This window comes from Tachyglossus aculeatus, chromosome 11 (genome assembly GCF_015852505.1).
Source record: "Tachyglossus aculeatus isolate mTacAcu1 chromosome 11, mTacAcu1.pri, whole genome shotgun sequence".
NCBI classification, from domain to species: Eukaryota; Metazoa; Chordata; class Mammalia; order Monotremata; family Tachyglossidae; genus Tachyglossus; species Tachyglossus aculeatus.
In genome coordinates, this window is record NC_052076.1 from 26,194,960 (window position 1) to 26,209,443 (window position 14,484).

A 14,484-nucleotide genomic window follows, 5' to 3' on the forward strand; every position below is an offset into this window, starting at 1 on the left:
CCCCCCGCCCTATCTCCTTCCCCTCCCCACAGCACCTGTATATATGTTTGTACAGATTTATTACTCTATTGATTTTACTTGTACATATTTACTCTTCGAGAAGCAGTGTGGCTCAGTGTGAGCCCACTGTTGGGTAGGGACCGTCTCTATATGTTGCCAACTTGTACTTCCCAAGCTCTTAGTACAGTGCCCTGCCCACAGTAAGTGCTCAATAAATACGATTGAATGAATGAATGGAAAAGAGCCCGGGCTTTGGAGTCAGAGGTCATGGGTTCAAATCCCGGCTCCGCCGCTTGTCAGCTGTGTGACTTGGGGCAAGTCACTTCACTTCTCTGGGCCCCAGTTACCTCATCTGTAAAATGGGGATGAAGACGGTGAGCCCCACGTGGGACAACCGGATCAACTTGTATTTCCCCCCCCCAGCGCTTAGAACAGTGATTTGCACATAGTAAGCGCTTTATAATTGCTATCATTATTATTATGTGCCAAGCTAGCTCTCTTCCTCCCTTCAAAGCCCTACTGAGAGCTCACCTCCTCCAAGAGGCCTTCCCAGACTAAGCCTCCTTCCCCTCCCCAAAGCACCTGTATATATTTTTGTACAGATTTATTACTCTATTTTACTTGTACATATTTACTCTTCTATTTATTTTGCTAATGATGTGCATAGAGCTTTAATTCTATTTGTTCTGATGATTTTGACACCTATCTACATGTCTTGTTTTGTTGTCTGTCTCCCCCTTCTAGACTGTGAGCCCGTTGTTGGGTAGGGACCGTCTCTATATGTTCCCGACTCGGACTTCCCAAGCGCTTAGTACAGTGCTCTGCATACAGTAAGCGCTCAATAAATATGACTGATGATGATTGATGAATAAATATGATTGAATGAATGAATGGAGTACTTACTGTGTGCAGAGCACTATACTAAACGCTTGGGAGAGTATAATATGACAATAAACAGCTACATTCCCTGCCCACAATAAGCTTACAGTCGGCGGTGGTGGGGGGGGGGGGAGGCAGACATCAATACAAATAAATAAATTACAGATATGAACAGAAGTCATAAGAACATAGAGAAGCAGCGTGGCTAAATAGAAAAAGAATGAGCTGTGGAGTCAGAGGTCATGGGTTCAAATTCTGGCTCCATCAGTTGTCACCTGTGTGACCTTGGGCAAGTCACAACTTCTCTGTGCCTCAGTTACCTCATCTGTAAAATGGGGATGAAGACTGTGAGCCCCCGGGGGGACAACCTGATCATCTTGTAACCTCCCCAGCGCTTAGAACAGTGCTGTGCACATAGTAAGCACTTAATAAATGCCATTATTATTATTATTATTATTAAGTCCTGCGGGGCTGGGACGGCAGAGGGAAGAACAAAGGGAGCAAGTCAGGGCGAAACCAAAGGGAATGGGAGAAGAGGAAAGGCGGGGGTTAATCAGGGAAGGCCTCCTGGAGGAGATGGACCCTCAATGATGCCCTGAAGATGAGGAGAGTAACTGTCTGTCGGATTTGAGGAGGGAGGGCTTTTCATTCATTCATTCAATCAATCGTATTTATTGAGCGCTTACTGTGTGCAGAGCACTGTACTAAGCTCTTGGGAAGTCCAAGTCGGCAACATATAGAGACGGTCCCTACCCAACAACGGGCTCACAGTCTACAAGGGGGAGGCAGACAACAAAACAAAACAAGTAGACAGGTGTCAATACCATCAAAATAGATAAATAGAATTATAGATTCATTCATTCATTCAATCGTATTTATTGAGTGCTTACTGTGTGCAGAGCACTGTACTAAGCGCTTGGGAAGTACAAGTTGGCAACATATAGAGATGGTCCCTACCCAACAACGGGATCACTATATACAATCAATCAATCAATCCTATTTATTGAGCGCTTACTGTGTGCAGAGCACTGTACTAAGCGCTTGGGAAGTCCAAATTGGCACCATCTAAAGACAGTCCCTACCCAACAGTGGGCTCACACTCTAAAAGGGGGAGACAGAGAACAAAACCAAACATACTAAGAAAATAAAATAAATAGAATAGATATGTACAAGTAAAATAAATAAATAAATAAATAGAGTAATAAATATGTATAAACATATAGACATATATACAGGCCAGAGGTAGTAATTATTGTTATTACTAGGCACATGAAGAAGTAACGCAGAAGCCCAAGATGACTTCTCTGTGTCCACCACCAAGTCCCACTCCAGCGAGTCAGCACCGACCCTCTTAGTACAGTGCTCTGCACATAGTAAGCGCTCAATAAATACGATTGATGACCCTCTTTACGCCTCACATTTTTATTTTCAGTGTTTAACCTCTAGACTGCAAGCTCGTTGTGGGCAGAGAATGTGTCTGCTTATGGTTGCATTGTTCTCTCCCAAGCACTTAGTACAGTGAAGCAGCCAGAGAAGTACAGAGAGAAGCAGCGTGGCACAGTGGAAAGAGCTCGGACTTTGGAGTCAGAGGTCATGGGTTCAAATCCCGGCTCCGAAGTGGCTTTGGGCAAGTCACTTCACTTCTCTGGGCCTCAGTTCCCCCATCTGTAAATGGGGATTAAGACTGTGAGCCCCCCATGGGACAACCTGATCACCTTGTAACCTCCCCAGCGCTTAGTACAGTGCTTTGCACATAGTAAGCACTTAATAAATGCCATCATTATTATTATTATTACAGTGCTCTGCACACAGTAGGCGCTCAATAAATAGGATTGAATAAATGAATGAACCGCCCCTCACCTCAGACACGCGGCTCAGAAGTGGTGAGGGGAACACAAGGGCTGAGGAGAAAGGGCGGGAGGGGTCAGAGGTCACATCCGGCTTCCCAAACTTCTGCAAAATCAATCAATCAATCGTATTTATTGAGCGCTTACTGTGTGCAGAGCACTGTACTAAGCGCTTGGGAAATACAAGTTGGCAACATATAGAGACAGTCCCTACCCAACAGTGGGCTCACAGTCTAAAAATGTTCCTTGTGATGTCACTGTTACGAATGTAGCTTCACCTGAGCCTCCCATGTTGTATCATACTCTCCTAGGCGCTTAGTACAGTGCTCTGCACACAGTAAGCGCTCAGTAAATACGACTGAATGAATGAAAGGTGTTTTACATAGGTCCAAGACACCAGGCCTGCCAACCTCACGTTTGCTGTCGATTGTGTGCAGAGAAGCAGCGTGGCTCAGTGGAAAGAGCCCGGGCTTGGGAGTCAGAGGTCATGGGTTCGAATCCCGATCCGCCACTTATCTGCTGTGTGATCTTGGGCAATTCAGGTAACTTCTCTGTGCCTCAGTTCCCTCATCTGTAAAACGGGGATTAAGATTGTGGAGACTGTGAGTTGTGTGTAGGACAGGAACTGTGTCCCACCTGATTTGCTTGTATGGACCTCAGCATTTAGTACAGTGCCAGATCCTTAGTAGGCGCTTAACAAACATCCCAGTTATTATTTTCTGGGCCTCAGTTCCCTCATCTGTAAAACGGGGATGGAGACTGTGAGCCCCATGTGGGACAGGAACTGTGTCCCACCTGATTAGCTTATATGGACCTCAGCATCTAGTACAGTGCCAGCTACCTAGTAAGCGCTTGCTCTGCACACAGTAAGCTCTCAATAAATACGACTGAATGAACAAACACCCCACTTATTATTCTCTGTGCCTCAGTTCCCTCATCTGTAGAACGGGGATGGAGACTGTGAGCCCCATGTGGGACAGGAACTGTGTCCCACCTGATTCGCTTGTATGCACCCCAGCGCTTAGTACAGTGCCGGCTACTTAGTAAGCGCTTGCTCTGCCCACAGTAAGCTCTGAATAAATACGACTGAATGAACAAACACCCCAGTTATTATTCTCTGGGCCTCAGTTCCCTCATCTGTGAAACGGGGATGGAGGCTGTGAGCCCTGTGTAGGACAGTAACTGTGTCCCACCTGATTAGCTTATATGGACCTCAGCGTTTAGTACAGTGCTGGCTACTTAGTAAGCACTTGCTCTGCACACAGTAAGCTCTCCATAAATATGACTGAATGAACAAATACCCCAGTTATTGTTCTCTGTGCCTCAGTTCCCTCATCTGTGAAATGGGGATGGAGGCTGTGAGCCCTGTGTAGGACAGGAACTGTCCCCCACCTGATTTGCTTGTATACACCCAGCGCTTAGTAATAATAATGGCATCTATTAAGCGCTTACTATAGTACAGTGCCGGCTACTTAGTAAGCACTTGCTCTGCACACAGTAAGCTCTCAATAAATAGACTGATTGAACAAACGCCCCAACTATTATTTTCTGTGCCTCAGTTCCCTCATCTGTAAAACGGGGATGGAGGCTGTGAACCCCATGTGGGACAGGACCTGTGTCCCACCTGATTCGCTTGTATGCACCCAGCGCTTAGTACAGTGCCAGCTACTTAGTAAGCGCTTGCTCTGCACACAGTAAGCTCGGAATAAATACAACTGAAGGAACAAACACCCCAGTTATTATTCTCTGGGCCTCAGTTCCCTCATCTGTGGAACGGGGATGGAGACTGTGAGCCCCATGTGGGACAGGAACTGTGTCCCACCTGATTCACTTGTATGGACCTCAGCGTTTAGTACAGTGCCGGCTACTTAGTAAGCACTTGCTCTGCACACAGTAAGCTCTGAATAAATACGACAGAATGAACAGACACCCCAGTTATTATTCTCTGGGCCTCAGTTCCCTCATCCGTGGAACGGAGATGGAGACTGCGAGCCCCATGTGGGACAGGAACTGTGTCCCACCTGATTTGCTTGTATGGACCACGGCGTTTAGTACAGTGCTGGCTACTTAGTAAGCACTTACTCTGCACACAGTAAGCTCTGAATAAATTCGACTGAATGAACACTCCAATTATTATTCTCTGGGCTTCAGTTCCCTCATCTGTGGAATGGGGATGGAGACTGCAAGCCCCATGTGGGACAGGAACTGTGTCCCACCTGATTCGCTTATATGGACCTCAGCGTTTAGTACAGTGCCGGCTACTTAGTGAGCGCTTGCTCTGCACACAGTAAGCTCTCAATAAATACGACAATGAACAGACACCCCAGTTATTATTCTCTGGGCCTCAGTTCCCTCATCTGTGGAACGGGGATGGAGGCTGTGAGCCCCATGTGGGACAGGAACTGTGTCCCACCTGATTCATTTGTATGGACCTCAGTGTTTAGTACAGTGCCAGCTACTTAGTAAGCGCTTGCTCTGCACACAGTAAGCTCTGAATAAATACGACTGAATGAACAAACACCCCAGTTATTAGTCTCTGGGCCTCAGTTCCCTCATCTGTGGAACGGCGATGGAGACTGCGAGCCCCATGGGGGACAGGAACTGTGTCCCCCCTAATTCGCTTGTATGCACCCCAGCGCTTAGTACAGTGCCGGGTCCTTAGTAAGCGCCTAACAAACACCCCAGTTATTATTCTCTGGGCCTCAGTTCCCTCATCTGTGGAACGGCATTGGAGGCTGCGAGCCCCATGTGGGACAGGAACTGTGTCCCCCCTGATTCGCTTGTATGCACCCCAGCGCTTAGTACAGTGCCGGCTACTTAGTAAGCGCTTGCTCTTCACACAATAAGCTCTCAATAAATACGAATGAACACCCCAGTTATCATTCTCTGGGCCTCAGTTCCCTCATCTGTGGAACGGCGATGGAGGCTGTGAGCCCCATGGGGGACAGGAACTGTGTCCCCCCTGACTCGCTTGGATGCACCCCAGCGCTTAGTACAGTGCCGGGTCCTTAGTAAGCGCCTAACAAACACCCCAGTTATTATTCTCTGGGCCTCAGTTCCCTCATCTGTGGAACGGGGATGGAGACTGCAAGCCTCATGTGGGACAAGAACTGTGTCCCACCTGATTCGCTTGTACGGACCTCAGCGTTTAGTACAGTGCCGGGTCCTTAGTAAGCGCCTAACAATCACCCCAGTTATTATTCTCTGGGCCTCAGTTCCCTCATCTGTGGAACGGGGATGGAGACTGCGAGCCCCTTGTGGGACAGGAACTGTGTCCCCCCGATTCGCTTGTATGCACCCCAGCGCTTAGTACAGTGCCGGCTACTTAGTAAGCGCTTGCTCTTACTCAGTTCCCTCATCTGTGGAACGGGGATGGAGACTGTGTGTCCCACCTGATTCGCTTGTATGCACCCCAGCGCTTAGTACAGTGCCGGCTACTTAGTAAGCGCTTGCTCTTCACACAATAAGCTCTCAATAAATACGACTGAATGAACACCCCAGTTATCATTCTCTGGGCCTCAGTTCCCTCATCTGTGGAACGGCGACGGAGGCTGCGAGCCCCATGGGGGACAGGAACTGTGTCCCCCCTGACTCGCTTGTATGGACCTCAGCGTTTAGTACAGCGCCGGCTACTTAGTAAGCGCTTGCCACCCCCCCTAATTAGGATGATGACGACGAAGACGATCCGCTTATTACGGCCTCCCTCAGTCGCCTCAGGCGCGAGGCGCGCGAGGAGCGCGAGGCGGCCCCGCCCCGCCCCCTCCGCGCGCGCGCGCGCGCGCGCGCGATGACGCGATGACGTCATGACGCCCGCCCGTGCGTGGCGGCGCGCTGAGGGGGCCGGCCCGGCCGCCGCTCTCCCAAGATGGCGGCTCCTCCGGGCGAGTACTTCAGCGTCGGGAGCCAGGTGTCGTGCCGGACGTGCCAGGAGCAGCGGCTGCAGGGGGAGGTGGTGGCCTTCGACTACCAGTCCAAGATGCTGGCGCTCAGTATCCTTCCCCCCGATGCCAAGGGGCGACCGGAGGGGTGGGATGGATGGGGGCGGGTGGGGGTCGGGCGGCCCGGGCCTAGGGGCAACCGGCGGACGCGCTGCCGCGGGGGGGCGCCCCAGCCGGCGCATGCGCCCTGCCCACCTTGCCCTTCCCCTCAGGGCTGAGGGGGATGGGCAGGGGTCCTGAGGGGGGGAACGGGGACGGCTGCGACGCCCCCTTTTTGAGGTGGGGTCCCTATCACCACCCCCAACTTGGGGGAAAAGACCACTTCATCATAATAATAAAATAATAATGACACTTATTAAGCGCTTTCTAAGCGCCAAGCACTGTTCTAAGCGCTGAGGCGGTTACAAGGTTGCCCCACGTGCGGCTCACAGGCTTCACCCCCGTTTTACAGATGAGGGGACTGAGGCGCAGAGAAGTGAAGTAATAAGAGTGGGGCACTTATTAAGCGCTCACTGCTCTAAGCGCTGGGGAGGTTACAGGGCGATCAGGTTGCCCCACGTGCGGCTCACAGGCTTCACCCCCGTTTTACAGATGAGGGAACTGAGGCACAGAGAATCAATCAATCGTATTTACGGAGAAGTGAAGTAATAATAATGGATCTTATTAAGCGCTTACTATCCGAGTGAAGTAATAATAATAATAATAATAGCACTTTTATTAAGCACTTACTGTTCTAAGCGTTGGGGAGGTTACAGGGTGATCAGGTTGCCCCACGTGCGGCTCACAGGCTTCACCCCCGTTTTACAGATGAGGGAACTGAGGCGCAGAGAAGTGAAGTAATAATAATGGATCTTATTAAGCGCTTACTATCCGAGTGAAGTAATAATGATAATAATAATGGCACTTATTAAGCGCTTACTGCTCTAAGCGCCAGGGAGGTTACAGGGTGATCAGGTTGCCCCACGTGCGGCTCACAGTCTTCATCCTCGTTTTACAGATGAGGGAACTGAGGCAAGAGAAGTGAAGTAATCATAATGGATCTTATTAAGCGCTTACTATCCGAGTGAAGTAATAATAATAATAATAATGGCACTTATTAAACGCTTACTATTTTAAGCGCCGGGGAGGTTACAGGGTGATCAGGTTGCCCCACGTGCGGCTCACAGGCTTCACCCCCGTTTTACAGATGAGGGAACTGAGGCGCAGAGAAGTGAAGTAATAATAGTAATAATAGTGGGGCACTTATTAAGCGCTCACTGCTCTAAGCGCTTGGGAGGTTACAGGGTGATCAGGTTGCCCCACGTGCGGCTCACAGGCTTCACCCCCATTTTACAGATGAGGGAACTGAGGCGCAGAGAAGTGAAGTAATAATAGTGGGGCACTTATTAAGCGCCTACTGTTCTAAGTGCTGGGGAGGTTACAGGGTGATCAGGTTGCCCCACGTGCGGCTCACAGGCTTCACCCCCGTTTTACAGATGAGGGAACTGAGGCGCAGAGAAGTGAAGTAATAATAATGGATCTTATTAAGCGCTTACTATCCGAGTGAAGTAATAATGATAATAATAATGGCACTTATTAAGCGCTTACTGCTCTAAGCGCCAGGGAGGTTACAGGGTGATCAGGTTGCCCCACGTGCGGCTCACAGGCTTCATCCCCGTTTTGCAGATGAGGGAACTGAGGCGCAGAGAAGTGAAGTAATAATAGTAGTAATAGTGTGGCACTTTTTAAGCGCTTACCATTCTAAGCGCTGGGGAGGTTACAGGGCGATCAGGTTGCCCCACGTGCGGCTCACAGGCTTCACCCCCGTTTTACAGATGAGGGAACTGAGGCACAGAGAAGCGAAGTAATAATAATGATAATGGCACTTATTAAGCGCTTACTGTTCTAAGCACTGGGGAGGTTACAAGGTGATCAGGTTGCCCCACGTGCGGCTCTCAGTCTTCATCCTCGTTTTGCAGATGAGGGAACTGAGGAGCAGAGAAGGGAAGTAATAATAATGGATCTTATTAAGCGCTTACTGTCCGAGTGAAGTAATAATGAAAATAATAATGGGGCACTTATTAAGCGCTTACTGTTCTAAGCAATGGGGAGGTTACAGGGTGATCAGGTTGCCCCACGTGCGGCTCACAGGCTTCACCCCCTTTTTGCAGATGAGGGAACTGAGGCACAGAGAATCAATCAATCGTATTTACAGAGAAGTGAAGTAATAATAATGGATCTTATTAAGCGCTTACTATCCGAGTGAAGTAATAATAATAATAATAATAATGGCACTTATTAAGCGCTTACTGTTCTAAGCAATGGGGAGGTTACAGGGTGATCAGGTTGCCCCACGTGCGACTCACAGGCTTCACCCCCGTTTTACAGATGAGGGAACTGAGGCGCAGAGAAGTGAAGTAATAATAGTAATAATAGTGGGGCACTTATTAAGCGCCTACCATTCTAAGCGCTGGGGAGGTTACAGGGTGATCAGGTTGCCCCACGTGCGGCTCACAGGCTTCACCCCCGTTTTGCAGATGAGGGAACTGAGGCCCAGAGAAGTGAAGTAATAATAATGGATCTTATGAAGCGCTTACTATCCGAGTGAAGTAATAATAATAATGGCACTTATTAAGCGCTTACTGTTCTAAGCAATGGGGAGGTTACAGGGTGATCAGGTTGCCCCATGTGCGGCTCACAGTCTTCACCCCCGTTTTACAGATGAGGGAACTGAGGCCCAGAGAAGTGAAGTAATAATAGTGGGGCACTTATTAAGCGCCTACTGTTCTAAGCGCTGGGGAGGTTACAGGGTGATCAGGTTGCCCCACGTGCGGCTCACAGGCTTCATCCCCGTTTTGCAGATGAGGGAACTGAGGCCCAGAGAAGTGAAGTAATCATAATGGATCTTATTAAGCGCTTACTATCCGAGTGAAGTAATAATAATAATAATAATGGCACTTATTAAGCGCTTACTGTTCTAAGCGCTGGGGAGGTTGCAAGGTGATCAGGTTGCCCCACGTGGGGCTCACAGTCTTCATCCTCGTTTTACAGATGAGGGAACTGAGGCGCAGAGAAGTGAAGTAATAATAGTGGGGCACTTATTAAGCGCCTACTGTTCTAAGCGCTGGGGAGGTTACAGGGTGATCAGGTTGCCCCACGTGCGGCTCACAGGCTTCACCCCCGTTTTACAGATGAGGGAACTGAAGCGCAGAGAAGTGAAGTAATAATAGTAATAATAGTGGGGCACTTATTAAGCGCCTACCATTCTAAGCGCTGGGGAGGTTACAGGGTGATCAGGTTGCCCCACGTGCGGCTCACAGGCTTCACCCCCGTTTTGCAGATGAGGGAACTGAGGCCCAGAGAAGTGAAGTAATAATAATGGATCTTATGAAGCGCTTACTGTCCGAGTGAAGTAATAATAATAATGGCACTTATTAAGCGCTTACTGTTCTAAGCAATGGGGAGGTTACAGGGTGATCAGGTTGCCCCATGTGCGGCTCACAGTCTTCACCCCCGTTTTACAGATGAGGGAACTGAGGCCCAGAGAAGTGAAGTAATAATAGTGGGGCACTTATTAAGCGCCTACTGTTCTAAGCGCTGGGGAGGTTACAGGGTGATCAGGTTGCCCCACGTGCGGCTCACAGGCTTCATCCCCGTTTTGCAGATGAGGGAACTGAGGCGCAGAGAAGTGAAGTAATCATAATGGATCTTATTAAGCGCTTACTATCCGAGTGAAGTAACAATAATAATAATAATAATAATGGCACTTATTAAGCGCTTACTGTTCTAAGCGCTGGGGAGGTTGCAAGGTGATCAGGTTGCCCCACGTGGGGCTCACAGTCTTCATCCTCGTTTTACAGATGAGGGAACTGAGGCAAGAGAAGTGAAGTAATCATAATGGATCTTATTAAGTGCTTACTATCCGAGTGAAGTAATAATAATAATAATAATGGCACTTATTAAACGCTTACTGTTTTAAGCGCCGGGGAGGTTACAGGGTGATCAGGTTGCCCCACGTGCGTCCCACAGGCTTCACCCCCGTTTTACAGATGAGGGAACTGAGGCGCAGAGAAGTGAAGTAATAATAGTAATAATAGTGTGGCACTTTTTAAGCGCCTACCGTTCTAAGCGCTGGGGAGGTTACAGGGTGATCAGGTTGCCCCACGTGCGGCTCACAGGCTTCACCCCCGTTTTACAGATGAGGGAACTGAGGCCCAGAGAAGTGAAGTAATAATAATGGATCTTATTAAGCGCTTACTATCCGAGTGAAGTAATAATAATAATAATAATAATGGCACTTATTAAGCGCTTACTGTTTTAAGCGCCGGGGAGGTTACAGGGTGATCAGGTTGCCCCACGTGGGGCTCACAGGCTTCACCCCCGTTTTGCAGATGAGGGAACTGAGGCGCAGAGAAGTGAAGTAATAATAGTGGGGCACTTATTAAGCGCCTACTGCTCTAAGCGCTGGGGAGGTTACAGGGTGATCAGGTTGCCCCACGTGCGGCTCACAGGCTTCACCCCCGTTTTACAGATGAGGGGACTGAGGCGCAGAGAAGTGAAGTAATAATAGTGGGGCACTTATTAAGTGCCTACTGTTCTAGGCGCTGGGGAGGTTACAGGGTGATCAGGTTACCCCACGTGCGGCTCACAGTCTTCATCCTCGTTTTGCAGATGAGGGAACTGAGGCACAGAGAAGTGAAGTAATAATAATGGATCTTATTAAGCGCTTACTAGCCGAGTGAAGTAATAATAATAATAATAATGGCACTTATTAAGCGCTTACTGTTCTAAGCGCGGGGGAGGTTACAGGGTGATCAGGTTGCCCCACGTGCGGCTCACAGGCTTCACCCCCGTTTTACAGATGAGGGAACTGAGGCGCAGAGAAGTGAAGTAATAATAGTAATAATAGTGGGGCACTTATTAAGCGCTCACTGCTCTAAGCGCTGGGGAGGTTACAGGGTGATCAGGTTGCCCCACGTGCGGCTCACAGGCTTCATCCTCGTTTTGCAGATGAGGGAACTGAGGCACAGAGAAGTGAAGTAATAATAATGGATCTTATTAAGCGCTTACTATCTGAGTGAAGTAATAATAATAATAATAATGGCACTTATTAAGCGCTTACTGTTCTAAGCACCGGGGAGGTTACAGGGTGATCAGGGTGCCCCACGTGCGGCTCCCGGTCTTCATCCCCGTTTTACAGATGAGGAAACTGAGGCGCAGAGAAGGGAAGTAATAATAGTAATAATAATGGGGCACTTCTTAAGCGCTTACTGCTCTAAGCGCTGGGGAGGTTACAGGGTGATCAGGTTGCCCCACGTGCGGCTCCCAGTCTTCATCCTCGTTTTGCAGATGAGGGAACTGAATCACAGAGAAGTGAAGTAATCATAATGGATCTTATTAAGCGCTTACTATCCGAGTGAAGTAATAATGATAATAATAATGGCACTTATTAAGCGCTTACTGTTCTAAGTGCTGGGGAGGTTACAGGGTGATCAGGTTGCCCCACGTGTGGTTCCCAGTCTTCACCCCCGTTTTACAGATGAGGGAACTGAGGCGCAGAGAAGTGAAGTAATAATAGTAATAATAGTGGGACACTTATTAAGCGCTTACTGTTCTAAGCGCCGGGGAGGTTACAGGGTGATCAGGTTGCCCCACGTGGGGCTCACAGGCTTCACCCCCATTTTACAGATGAGGGAACTGAGGCGCAGAGAAGTGAAGTAATAATAATGGATCTTATTAAGTGCTTACTATCCGAGTGAAGTAATAATGATAATAATAATGGCACTTATTAAGCGCTTACTGTTCTAAGCGCTGGGGAGGTTACAGGGTGATCAGGTTGCCCCACGTGCGGCTCACAGTCTTCACACCCGTTTTACAAATGAGGGAACTGAGGCGCAGAGAAGTGAAGTAATAATAGTGGGGCACTTATTAAGCGCTTACTGTTTTAAGCGCCAGGGAGGTTACAGGGTGATCAGGTTGCCCCACGTGCGGCTCACAGTCTTCATCCCCGTTTTGCAGATGAGGGAACTGAGGCGCAGAGAAGTGAAGTAATCATAATGGATCTTATTAAGCGCTTACTATCCGAGTGAAGTAATAATAATAATAATAATAATAATGGCACTTATTAAGCGCTTACTGTTGTAAGCGCTGGGGAGGTTACAGGGTGATCAGGTTGCCCCACGTGCGGCTCACAGTCTTCACCCCCGTTTTACAGATGAGGGAACTGAGGCACAGAGAATCAATCGTATTTACAGAGAAGTGAAGTAATAATAATGGATCTTATTAAGCGCTTACTATCCGAGTGAAGTAATAATAATAATAATAATAGCACTTTTATTAAGCACTTACTGTTCTAAGCGCAGGGGAGGTTACAAAATGATCAGGTTGCCCCACGTGCGGCTCACAGACCTCATCCCCATCTTACAGATGAGGGAACGGAGGCACAGAGAATCAATCAATCGTATTTACAGAGAAGTGAAGTAATAATAATGGATCTTATTAAGCGCTTACTATCCGAGTGAAGTAATAATAATAATAATAGCATTTATTAAGCACTTACTGTTCTAAGCGCTGGGGAGGTTACAGGGTGATCAGGTTGCCCAACGTGCGGCTCACAGTGTTCATCCTCATTTTGCAGATGATGGAACTGAGGCGCAGAGAAGTGAAGTAATAATAATAATAATGGGGCACTTATTAAGTGCTCACTGTTCTAAGCGCTGGGGAGGTTACAGGGTGATCAGGTTGCCCCACGTGCGGCTCGCAGTCTTCACCCCCGTTCTACAGATGAGGGAACTGAGGCGCAGAGAAGTGAAGTAATAATAATGGATCTTATTAAGCGCTTACTATCCGAGTGAAGTAATAATAATAATAATAATAGCACTTTTATTAAGCACTTACTGTTCTAAGCGCAGGGGAGGTTACAAAATGATCAGGTTGCCCCACGTGTGGCTCACAGACCTCATCCCCGTCTTACAGATGAGGGAACTGAGGCACAGAGAATCAATCAATCGTATTTACAGAGAAGTGAAGTAATAATAATGGATCTTATTAAGCGCTTACTATCCGAGTGAAGTAATGATAATAATAATGGCACTTATTAAGCACTTACTGTTCTAAGCGCTGGGGAGGTTACAAAATGATCAGGTTGCCCCTCGTGCGGCTCACAGACCTCATCCCCATCTTACAGATGAGGGAACTGAGGCACAGAGAATCAATCAATCGTATTTACGGAGAAGTGAAGTAATAATAATGGATCTTATTAAGCGCTTACTATCCGAGTGAAGTAATGATAATAATAATGGCACTTATTAAGCACTTACTGTTCTAAGCGCTGGGGAGGTTACAAAATGATCAGGTTGCCCCACGTGTGGCTCACAGTCTTCATCCCCGTCTTACAGATGAGGCAACTGAGGTGCAGAGAAGTGAAGTAATAGTAATAATAATGGGGCACTTATTAAGCGCTTACTGTTCTAAGCGCTGGGGAGGTTACAGGGTGAACAGTTTGCCCCACGTGCGGCTCACAGACTTCATCCTCGTTTTGCAGATGAGGGAACCGAGGCACAGAGAAGTGAAGTAATCATAATGGGTCTTATTAAGCGCTTACTGTCCGAGTGAAGTAATAATAATAATGGCACTTATTAAGCGCTTACTGTTCCAAGGGCTGGGGAGGTTACAAGGTGATCAGGTTGCCCCACGTGCGGCTCACAGTCTTCATCCCCGTCTTACAGATGAGGGAACTGAGGCATAGAGAAGTGAAGTAATAATAGTAATAATGGCACTTATTAAGCGCTTACTGTTCTAAGCATTGGGGACGTTATAAGGTGATCAGGGTGCCCCACGTG

At 48.1% G+C, this 14,484-nt stretch overlaps 1 protein-coding gene across 1 annotated transcript in view; it reads left to right on the plus strand.

Annotated features, from left to right (window-relative positions):
* The first annotated feature begins 6,591 nt into the window (after nucleotides 1-6,591).
* LSM12 (LSM12 homolog) overlaps nucleotides 6,592-14,484 on the plus strand; it is a 44,040-nt gene continuing 36,147 nt past the window's right edge. The window contains exon 1 of the mRNA XM_038754544.1: nucleotides 6,592-6,715. Coding sequence (XP_038610472.1) covers nucleotides 6,592-6,715 — 124 coding nt within the window. The remainder of the gene's footprint in view (nucleotides 6,716-14,484) is intronic.